The sequence below is a fragment of the Brachypodium distachyon genome, chromosome 2, assembly GCF_000005505.3.
Source record: "Brachypodium distachyon strain Bd21 chromosome 2, Brachypodium_distachyon_v3.0, whole genome shotgun sequence".
Classification (NCBI taxonomy): domain Eukaryota; kingdom Viridiplantae; phylum Streptophyta; class Magnoliopsida; order Poales; family Poaceae; genus Brachypodium; species Brachypodium distachyon.
The window spans coordinates 427,679-440,088 of NC_016132.3; the positions used below are offsets into that span (position 1 = coordinate 427,679).

The 12,410-nt window shown below is 43.0% G+C and overlaps 1 protein-coding gene across 1 annotated transcript; it reads left to right on the forward strand.

The window, feature by feature from the left end:
• Positions 1-6,094: 6,094 nt before the first annotated feature.
• LOC100831116 (transcription factor bHLH162) lies at positions 6,095-8,444 on the forward strand. Its single transcript, XM_003565178.4, has 3 exons — positions 6,095-6,569; positions 7,140-7,523; positions 8,306-8,444. Exons 1-3 carry the CDS (start codon positions 6,393-6,395, stop codon positions 8,381-8,383), a joined length of 639 nt encoding a protein of 212 aa, XP_003565226.1. The 5' UTR covers positions 6,095-6,392; the 3' UTR covers positions 8,384-8,444.
• The last annotated feature ends 3,966 nt before the right edge of the window (positions 8,445-12,410 follow it).

Consider the following 12,410-nt stretch of genomic DNA (forward strand, 5'->3'; position numbering starts at 1 on the left):
TAATCCGCCGACAAGTTTAGCCTGTCACAACATAAGTACATCTGGAGATTAGTTTCTTTTAAAGGAAAAATTATATGTTACATGTATCTTGATTATATTTACGCAAAAAAAAACTACCTTCCATATATATACACGAAGCCAACATGAAATTTCATGATAATATTTTTCTAATAATACACATTACACAAATAATATTTGATATGTCTATAAAACTCACCGTTTGGATGTTTTTTCAGTATATACGTATGAATCCAATTATATACCTTTAATTTCACAATAACCTCATGCTAGTGCTTTCCGACCAGACTAAAGAGAATCACCGGGTTTCGATCTTCACATCATCACATGATCGATAATTACTACTGCCAAGGAATTTGTTCCTTCACAGTTCACATCCAAACTTTGACGTCAGTTCACAGTTCATACTAGTGCTTTCCGACCAGACTAAAGAGTATTAATTATTCTTAATTTGCCCGAAGTGAATAATTCGTAAAAGTAAAAATCGACTAACTAAAGCAGCAGAAGGAAACGAGTGGGCGTATCATGGTGGAAAGATAGCATAAAGTATCGTACCTAATGAAGAAAATGATCTACGCGCGTGGTAGTTAAGACAGAGAAATTTATATGCCTTTCGTTCCAAAAAGGAAATAAAAAGGAGTGAAAGGGACAGGGAGATGCTGCGGCATGTAAACGTGCCAAATATGAAACATGTAATTGAGTTTTAATTGGGCCCATCCAGGGCTTCAGTTTCTTGTTCGTCGAGAAAGCGCTCGATTGCAATGCTGTATGGTGGGCCGATACTACACCACAGAAATCCGTTCCAAATATTTGTTAATTATTTCTTATGGCAAAGAAAAAAAAACCGGTCAATAGAGGTCTGTCTACTTCAGAATGATTCTATATAAACAAATATTGCACAATGAATATTTTATTGGTCTTGATTTGGAACCGATTTTTAGAGTAAATTTCACAGAACCACAGGTTTTGACGCAGCCTTCTTACGGAGCACTGGTAGATGCTAATCTGTCTACAGAACTACAACTTATGTGTACAATTGTCTCAGTCCACCCAAAACAACGGTTTAAGCACATTTGACGGTATTTCTTACATGTGGGTCCCGCATGTCAGGCGTCACATTTTTTTCATGAGACCCCTCGTCTTTTTTTTTCCTCATCGCTCTTCTTTTTCTACGGTGGGAGCATGAGAGGCGGTCATATAGCAGCATACCATGTTCGACGGGAGCTGCTTGTGCTGATGAGAAAGCAACATGTTGCCCGCCGTGCCGCCCGCCGCGCCGCGCTGCTGCCTCGCCCGGCCGCCCCCCGTGCTTCCCTGCTGCCCGGCCGCCCGCGCCGTGCTGCTGCCCTGCTGCCCGCCGCGCGCCCGCCCTACCGGCCTGTTGCCCCACCACCCGCTGTCTGCGGGCGCGCGCCGCCTGCTGCCTCGCCGCCGGCACGTACCTTTACCGACCCTATTCCCGACAGAATCGAGGCCAGCACAGGCGCCCGAAGTCCGCCCGCGTGGCTCGTGCCCTGGGCTCGTGCTCCGCAATGGTCCGCCCCGGAATCGAGCATGGCTTGTGCTCCGCCCGGGGATGGTCCGCCTGCTGTGTCGCCGCCCGCGCCACCGGCCTGCTGCCCCGCCGTCTACTGCCTCATCTTCAGCACGTGCCTTAACCGACCTGATTCCATGGCCAATACAAGAAGACACTCACCGTAGAAGAAGAAGAGCGCATGAGGAAAAAAAGAAAGAGGTGAGGGGTTCAATGAAAAAGATGTGATGCGGGGGCTCGGGCAGGGTAATAGAATCTGCGCTAACGTGGCACCTGACGTGCGGGCCTCACCTGTTAGAAATAGTGGCAAACGAGTTTAAACCCGTGTTTTGGGTGGACTGAGACAATTGGACACGAAAGTTGTGATTTTGTAGACAAATTAGCATCTTCTACCAGTACTCTGTGAGAAGACTGTCTCAAAACTATTTTTATTATAAGGTTGACCAAACTTTCTAAAGTTGGATATATTTTTTGAAAGGTAATGAAAATTATACACCTAACATTTTGGATAGGGGAGTATTTGGCTTCAGTTCCTTGTTAATTACTCTGGTCTGATATAGGACGCTCGGGACGAGCGCTCAGTACGTCCACACACTGTACTACCAATCAACCCCCACATAATACCTAAGACGTACAACTGATTGGTAAGGCATTTGACAACTGATTTTCATTTCGACGCATATTCCAGCACGGGAATTTCACAAGAAACAGTTAAAGTTTTCATGCGAGATTTCGTCTGAAGAAAAACTTATGTGTGGAGTTGGAAACTTATGGATGGATGGAGCAACTAAAAGACTTTTGACTGAAGTCTGTCTGTTTTTCACTAGTGAAGTCTACCTCTACTTATTTTCAGACTAGCTTAAATTGACTCCGAGTGTGAAGCTCCATCCTGTATGTATGCAACAATGGCGGCTGGCCGGCTGGCTGTATGCCACGTGTACTTTACACCTGAAACCTGAACTGATCGTGCATGGAGTATACAGTAGTATAGACAGCTTGGGATCAGTAGGATATAGTACAGATCACTGGTTAGGATTTGAAAAACTACAGCAGCTAGAATAGATGAGCAACAGTGAAAATTGGTTGCCAAGAGGACCAGACATTGATGGGTGGAGGATGGGGGAGTTATTATAGGACGAGATCTATATGTATGTCGATCATATTTCTGGCTAGAAAGTTCGAAAGCGATGGGTGATAGGAGACGTGTAAACAACAAACGTGACATATAGTACATGAACACGCCGAGCTTCTTAATTGCATAGCAGAAAAAGAAAGTTCTTGAAGCATCGTGTTGAGCATGCTTATGACATATATGTGCATAAGACACCCGAAATAGTTCAAGAACCTCATGTATTTTTAGACGTACGTACACACATACATCCGCGAAATATCTAATGGAAGCACGGCGTGAATATTAAAGGAGAGCAAGCTAGCAGGTGACCCAATAATTTTTCTGGAAGCCACTACGTAATGACACAAAGTACGGATGAATCCCGTCTCAATGGACACAATCTCTAGGGTTTTTGCTCTCGATCACCATCAAACCCACATGTATAGGGCCCGGGTAGTAAGTAGATAGATGTGCACATGCACTACTACCAGATCCATCGATGGGCAGGCAGGGCCGGTTGGCTTTATTAATTAGCACAAAGCTAGCCAGCTAATGCCAGGGGACAGCTGCACAAACAAACACAATGCTAGCTACCAAAGTTATAGCATGCAGCGATCAATTTAAAGAGAATCTATATAGCAGTGAGAGGACCATTCTTGATCGAGCCCGATCAAGCAAAGTCTACATATGTGAGGACCTTATAGCTTTAGCTTAGCTTAGCTCAGAGTGGTCCTCCATAGGCATATATTATAGGAGTATATATCTTTGCCTGTTGGTTGCATATGCATGTATATACGAACAAGCTTTGCAACTTAGCAGAAACGGAGTTAAGATTTATGTATGTACATATATGTATATATAAGGTGAAATGCAAGGCGGGCATTCGGACGGTCAAAAAAGAAACCGCTGAACGATCAATATTTGTTACGACAGCAAAATTTCTTGCTACCCCCAATTTCTCTTAGATAGAGTATCTTTTGTTAGGATTACTCCTTTACAAAGGTACCACACAAATATCTTAATTTTTATAGGTACTTAGATTTTCCAAATAACTTGCAAATTGACACCCTAAGTTGATCAAACATGCATGCTTAACAGGATTTGACCGCATAAGTTTCGAAATGCGTCAACTGCCACCAAATTCATCAGCTCGCCGTACTGGCCTGCTTACACTATCTAAGATTATTGTATTATTTGTTCTAATGTAAGAGAAATACGGGAGAGAACTTTTTATAGGAATTGCTATACAGGAATATGGGGAATTAAACTCTGAGAAAGCTCCGGAAGGTCCTCTTGCATTTCACTGGGTCCTGCAATTAACTAGTCACGAGTGGGCCAATTTAGTGCAGTGTGGAGCTAGGCTAGGTTTCGTCACCGCATTGAATGCAGTGTCGCTGTTAGGGCCGGCTGAGCTAGCATGCTTTTGAGCGCGCTGCAGTACGTACTAACCGCAACATCACAGCAGTAGCAAAGCTAGCGAAATGGCTCTTTGTTCATACATTCATTAATTGGCTGTTGTGCCACGTACAGGTGATGTATTCCTGAGTCCTGATCGACGTCTTTTGGACCTAAATACCGACCTCTTCTCTCCTGAAAAAATATCAATACAACATCAGTACTACAAAAAGGTTTATCAGTAACGGTCGAAAAACAACATCAATAACGGTCGGGGCTGCCGTTACTAACTTCATGTTACTGATGATACCCATCATCAGTAACGGTCGCTGCGACCGTTACTGATGTATATATACATCAGTGGTGATCGTTCCTACCCGACCGGTACTGATGCATATTTTGTGATTTTAAAAAAAGGCAGGCCCCAGGCCAGCATGTTCATCAATTCACCGAATCACAAAAAAAAAAACAATTAATCACAACAAATCTGTATATAGCTACAAGCAGTATTTTCGACACCACAAGAAATCTGCATATGCGTACAGATCGAATATACAAGTTTGTATACAAAAACAAAACACCAGCTCGCCAAATCAATTTACTTCCAAACTTGTTCGCCGGGCCAGCCATGATAAGATCTGTGTGTGTGAGAGAGAGTGAACTTTAGAAAGAACCGAGAGAGGAAGAGAGGGAGAGAAGCAAGAAGGTGAAAGAATACCGATGGAGGCAGATCCGGCGGTAGGCGGGCTCGGGGGCGGCGGATCCAACGGCGCGTCGGGTCTTGGACGGCGGATTCGGTGGCGGGCCTGCTCGGGATCAGCGGATCCGGCGGCCGGCATCCCGTTGGATGTCGGATCCGAGCAAGTCTGCAAGAGAGAGAGAGAGAAAGAGAGGGGTGAGATTGAGAGAGGGAGATAGATTGAGAGAGGCTGGATCCACCGTACCTGCAGCGTGGTCGGTGGCGGGGTCGAGCATGGCCGGGGGTGGGGCGCGCGTGGCGGGGAGCGGGGCCGGGGGCAGGAGTCCGACGGGAGAGCATGGCCGACGGTGGGGGGGAGTGCGCGGCTGCCGGTGCCGGTGCTGGAGGAAGGGAGAAGGGGCGGGGCAGAAGAGAGGAGAGAGCAAGGTCACCCGTGTGTGGACTGTGGAGAGAAGAGAGCAGAGGGAGAGTTTGGGGCTACGGGCCAGGGAGAGAAGAGGCAGATCGATGGATGGGGGCGGGGATGAGGGAGAGAAAAGGGGTGGGGTTATTTATACATCCTCTCAAACCCTAACAAATAATGGGCCGGCCCAATTAAAGAGCTGGGCACAAAGAAGCATCAGTGGCGGGCCTAGATGAAAGAACCGCCACTAATGTGTGTCTCTGTGCATTTTGCTATTTTTCACATTAGACCATTAGTGACGGGCCTCCCGCGCCCGTTACTGATGAGTGGTCACCAGTGACGGGCCCCGCACGCCCGTTACTGATGGGTGGTCATCAGTGGTGGGCGTGGCGCGCCCGAGCACGTGACCGTCACTGATGATGGTCATCAGTGACGAGCGTGGTAGACCCGTTACTAATGATGGTCATCAATGACGGGCGTGAAAGGCCCGTCACTAATGACTTGTCACATATGTGATGTTTTGTAGTAGTGCATGTCAAGCAGGACCTAATTAATGAGAATTGACAATTAATGGCCATCTGTTCTACACATAACAGGTCGATCGATCGATCAGCAGTTGAAAATTCAAGCCCGTAAATTAATATAATTTCTTTTCGATCACCTGCAGGACCTCAAATTCGTTGGTAGCTCAATCCCACTCCACCAATAGCTAGCACATGTGGCCACTGCAGTATGCCATGCTGTAGTCACATACTCCAAAATATACACACTAGCTAGCTAGCTAAGGTCTACATATGCGTACGTGTGTGGTGTGTCCATATATAGAGCTAGCCAGTCGTTGTACATTTGTACTACTATGGTCCCATAGGCCAAGCTAGCCCCCCCCCCCCCCCCCCCCCCCTATCCGTATACACCCATCTTGCCACCCATTTAAACCAGCCCAATCATACACAAATAACCCAACACACATTTGTTCTTCTTATTCTTCCTTTACTCCTTTTCTCTCCAGAACATTCCCAGATATTTGCTTTCCTTTGCACTCCCATGGAGAACGATTCCCAGCTAGCTAGAGCTAGCGGCCGCGCCGAGCTATGTTCTTGAACTGTATTAATTTCCTTTTATTCTTGGTTGCATTTTCCCATCCAGACCAGGACTCCTATATATAGTTCTAGCTAGCATCGATCTCTTTCTCGATCCTTCTACGTACGTACGTCGAGAGAGTTATACATCAATGGAGGAGGTGAAGGGGAATAAGGGGAAGGGTGTGAGGAGGAGCAGGGCGAAGAGCACCGGCGGCATGACGGCGGCGGCGGAGAGGAAGGAGATCGAGAGAGAGAGAAGGCAGCACATGAAGGGCCTCTGCCTCAAGCTCGCATCCCTCATCCCAAAAGAAAACTACTCCTCCACGGTAAGTACTTCAAAACTTAACATAAACGATAAATATTGTCTCTTCCCCCATGTTAAATTCGTCCAAAAACTTGAAATGAAATGAGTTAATTTCTTTCTTCTGAATATATATCAATTCCATGCTAATTAATTAATTGTCAGGTATATTTTTTTTATTTGACGAGTTCTGTATATATATATGGGCAATTGGTATAAAAGTAGAGCAAGTTAAGTATAGTCCTTGTCACACATGAAATATCATAATCAACGGGGGCCTATATATGTCACGTCTTATATATGGGGTTTTAATTTTTTTGGAATCAGTTGCTTTCTTCCTCATCAATTTGGGACGTGTACATGCTCTCATTTTGGCCAATTGCACCAGTAATTCTTTTCTCGGCCGGAGCCATTCCACACCAGGCATATGCTTTTGACCTTATGTCCAGGTGTACATATATATACTGTTGGTTGAAAGAATTCCTCGATCATTTTGTCTAGAAATAACAGATTTTGTCCCCAACCTGAATAAAAAGTTTTTTGGGGGGTTTCCCATGTTAATATTAGCTCTAATGTTCGTTGTATGTGTATGTAGGATACAATGACCCAGCTGGACAGCCTTGACGAAGCAGCCTCGTACATCAAGAAGCTTAAGGACAGAGTGGACGAGCTGCAGCAGAAGAAGAGCTCTGCACAGGCCATTGCTAGCTTAAGATCAGGAGTAGGCCAATCCTCAAAGATGGGCGTGTTTTCAGAGTTAGAAGTAGAGAAAGCCGGGGAGAGGTTATCGGCTTCAGTTCCGGTGGTGCAGGTACGGCACCATGATGATTCGAGCATGGATGTGGTGTTGCTATGTAGTGCGAAGAGGCCGATAAAGTTCCACGAGGTGATCACCATCCTTGAGGAAGAAGGCGCTGAGGTTGTCAATGCTAACTACTCTATCAGTGGCGACAAAGTCTTCTACACCATACACTGCAGGGTATGTACATATATATGTATACAAATAGGCATATATAAGCTATCAGTAAATGTTAAGGCTTGGTCTTGGTCAAGTTTAGAGATCATATAATCTGTCCTAATGCCAAACAAAACCTAAAGCTGCTGATTTTCTAATGCTTTCTTTTAAAAAAACACAGTGAAAGCATGCCTTTCCCCCCTGCGAAAATAGCATGACTTTTTGTGTATTGCCAAAATCAACAGAGAATCATATTCTCCTTGCATGTCCTTGAAAAACAAACTCGTTTCATGAAAATTGATCGATCTATTCTAGCTTCAATTGCATTGATATGGATAGAGCTCCTGCCTCTTTTTTAAGATGTTAATGGAGACGTCTGAAGTCCACAATTAAATGGTGCATATGTGCCTCCTTACAGAAGAAAATATGTGCCCATGCACCATGCTTATTTTAAGTTTCTTTCCATTACATTGTACTTAATTAAATAAAGTATATATATGGAACTACGTAAAATAGCATGAAGGAAAATATGAGTAGTGCTGCATGTACACGTATATCGAAGATATATTCTCTCTGCAAAGTAGCAAGAGAAAAAAAATCGGGAGAAGCTAAGCCAAAAAGTTTGAGAACTACCGACCGGCTACAATTTTTATTCAATTTACACGTGACTCTAATTTTGTTAGATGACGGAGGACTGTAAATCCTTCTAGTTAATTTCATTATAAGCAAAAAAAATGTTATGTGTGTCAAGTTACCATGCCGTACAATTACTAATTAACTGAATTTCCTCCCTGTGAACCGTGCAGGCCTTCAGCTCAAGAATTGGCATAGAGGTTTCAAGGGTTTCCGAAAGACTGAGCATTCTTATGAAGTTTGTGAACTGAAGTATATAATACGAGAGTGTACAACTCACAAAATATAATAAAATTCTCGAATTGGCATGTCTCCCATTCTCCATGTTCATTTATATTCCTTTACTAGCTAGTGCCTTCCGACCAGACAAAAGAGAACCCACATATTTCTTCACATGACAATTAATAATGTTAAATAAATTACGTTCATGGTACAAAAAGAAATGGCCTGAAAGGAATTTGTTCCCTTCGTATCCAGACTTTGACGGCAGGGATAGTGACAGTTAAGCTAGTTAGTTAACGTTGTTAATTTCCAGAAGAACTCGAGATCGAATAATTCGAAAACTAAATTAAGTTTGAGTAAAACAGAAGAAAAAATTACATTAGATGCCGTACGTATCATGCTTGGTGTGGACAGATTGAGTAGTAATCTATCGAGCATAGAGAACATCAAATTAAATCTATGCAGTAGTAATTATTTAAGACAAAGAAATTATATGCCGTTCACTCGGAAAGGAAAAAAGAAAAGATGAAAGTGAGAGGTACGAGTACTTGCTACTGCTGCATGGAAACGTGCGGAATTAATAATGTAATGGTTTTTTTAGGAATAATGTAATGTGTTTTGGGGCCCATCCGGGGCTTAATTTTCTTCTTTCCTCGTCAGGGAAAGAAAGAGATTGAATGAGCTGAGAGCTCGAAAACGTCACCAGAGGAATCCACACCTCCATTTTCTGATTATTTTTTGTTTGGCACGCGAAAGTGACTAATAGCTAGCTACTCCTTTCTCTAAGAAGTAGTATAGTTTATACTTCCTCCGTTCATATTAAGTGACTCAAATTCGTTCAAATATGAATGTATCTAAATATCAAAAACGTTTAGATACATGTAATATTTCGTCACTTAATATGAGACGGATGGAGTATTTCCCATATTAAAGTTGCACCCCGCTTTGTAAACTTCATCTGAAATAACACTTAATATATATAGTGCAGTATGTATGTATGTATGTATGTAGGCACACAACATTATCGATACAACTTACCGTACCAAGTAAAAAAAATTGAAATACCACTTCCAACTTAATGGACAAACGAGAAAATTCAGTTTTTGTTATGAATTTAGTGTAATTAATTCAAATTGTGACTTGTGCATTGAGGATTGAGCCAGTAAACACTTTTAACCGTAGCTGAATTATTATTTTTTGTTTATATTTCTCGGATACATATATAGCGTGGCGTCCACACATGCATGCAGGATAAAAGAATTATTTTTATGGCCTTAACCTTTACGAGGAATAAAACTAGTCCATAAACTCAATAAGAAATACTACTTTCTCTGTCTCGTATTAAGTGATTCAAATTTGGCTAAATATAAATGTATCTATATTCAAAAATCATATAGATACATGTAATATCACCTCACTTAACGTGAGGAGTGTCACACAAGAAAAAGTCTTAATTGGAGAGTTTGGCTGTTGGCTCGATGGAGAAGCGTAAGAATGACCGTACGTCCTTTGTCGTTCCTGGATGGATGAGTGTGGCTACACCAAATATTCCACTTCTACTTGCTATAACTAATTTGATCACGCGTGTCTTTCTCACTATCTATATCTACGTCAAATGGCACTCCACAGTCACTTAACTAATTCCCCACAATAATGTTTATATATACAATGCATTTCCGGCGACGTTTTCATCCGAAAAATAATATATCAGAACTCCTAACGTCAACGTGTAGATACGGGGCGAATCGATGATAAGCTTTTAAAAAATGTACTTATGATATGGTTAATTAAGTCGTACTAAACATGTGAGCACATCGGTCAGGGTGTGAACACGCCAGCCAAAAGTCAAAACCGTATTAGTACTCGGTATATATGCCGCACGTGCACAATGTTGCAGGTTGATTTTTTTTAGAATCGAAAATAATGTGACACTGGATCATAGGAATACTCGGTAGGAACTCTATTGCGCGTCCAGATTAATTAACGCGCCATCGATCTGTCAGAATCATCAAACTAGCTAGCTAGTCACCACGTGCCGTGTCATGCATATGCTTGCATGGCCTACCTTGTACTGAGAAATTAATTAATCCCGCGAACGTTTACACCTTATCTCACAAGGAGTAATATATTTTCCTGCCCTAAAGCCAGAGCTTAATTAATTAATGTCATGGATGGCCTGTCTGTCCGAACTAATCTCTGACGATAATCCACGTCACTCGTTTCGTGACCAAGGCAGTACAATGCTTTGCGCTATCTCTGAACTAGTACCGCAAATAAATTCGAATCGAAGAAGCTAATTAACATTTCTCTTGGCAACCTAATTAATCAAGCTAGCTAGCTAGGACACGCCAGCAGTCTCATCGAGTCAGCTGCCTATATATAGATCTGGATCAATTATTTGGCTCTTTCGTACGCCCGGCCGAGACAGGTGTCGAAATAAAATCGATCACGTGCTGATGGATGGGAGCACTTGATTTGTCTCTGTACCAACAATAGTTAATGAGTTGGAAGGTGTTCCTAGCTAATGATTGTGAAAGCTCCCTTTTAAAAGGTGCTAGTAAAAAGTTTGCTAATTTGAAGGTTATGTATGGTGGTTGGTGGGTATCACACGTTTGATAGCGAGAGTGTTGTGTGCTTTGTACATATATAAACGTGGGTAACAGTGCAAAAGTCAATTAGTAGCAATACATGTACAGCAAGTGCTCGTATTCTGGAAGCTAACCAAATATGGATTCACGCGGCAGGTTAGGAGAAAATCGGTCATACTCTACTCTGCACGGTCGAAAGTTAATTTGCCTCTCCGCCTCTCCGGGAAATATATTGGCAGGACTCTTAAAGTTTCAGCCTTTCAATTATTAAACAGTTCAGTCTCTCACTGCAGTTTGAATCCCATGTAAACTAGCTTATGCAATTAATTTGCTCCAAGTAATTATGTAAACACGAAGGAAGCGGCGGATGTGTCTAATATTCGGATGGGACTTTCGGCTTTCTGTTGGGTTATTTGGAGCTGCAGAAACGACGATGTCATTTTTAATCGATCTAGAGTTTCTCATTTTTTGCGGGTCATCTTGAAAGCCACTCATTGGATTCGACTCTGGTCCTTCCTACTTCCTGCACATCGGCGTGAACCTTTGGCTATTGGATGCAACCGTCTGGAGATGGTATCTCGGGATATCTTCAGCCGGGCTGGTTGGCGGTGTACCAGTCGTCTTCTAGATGCATAGACTCGTTATGTTGAACTTGTTCCGCTGGCTCATTTTTGTTTCCACGATATCTAATCAATGATTGGTAAGACTCTTATAACTTCATAATAAAATATGGCTGTGTGCATCGATTGATATAGAGGCTGGGGACTCTTCCCCTTTTCGAAAAAAGAAAAAAAAAGTAATTAACTTGTGTAATTAATTTGGGCTAGACAGAATTTGTGTTTTTGTACAATTTCGTTTTGTCCTGTGATACATTTTGTTCAAGTCTGGTGAAATTTCAAACACCGAGATCCGAAACAAATTTCTGAATTTTCGCGTCCGAGACAAGGAGATTTCGTTGTTTTCGATCGAATTGAGATTGACCGGGCCGGATTAAAAAAAGGCATCTACGAATGAATCCCATGCCAGCGTTGTGTTAATCCACTCGTGCGGATTGCGCGTGAGAAGGTGAGGATGGGATCGGAGACCTTCAAATTCTCCCATCCATCCATCGCCCAATAATCGAAGGGGATCATCAAACTAGTAAAATAAACAAAGAAAACACGGGGATGGAGAAAGCAACAACACGTAGACGTAGGTAGGGGCAGCAGCACAACGTGCGCTGGTGTTGTTTTTTTAAAAAGGGGGCTTTTTTTATCATCACAAAGGAGGCCGTAGGGCCCAGCCCAACGCGATAACACGTCTCCGTGGACCCGATCGACTCTTGGAGCTCAGAGCATCGGGAGTGGAGTTGACCCTGACCCCCACTCGTCTCCGTGATTCGATCGATCAATTTCCTTTTTCTTTTCTCCTTTTGCTGTATACTCTCAGCAATCTTCTTCCTCCTCCTCTGTCCAGAGCAGAGCAGAAA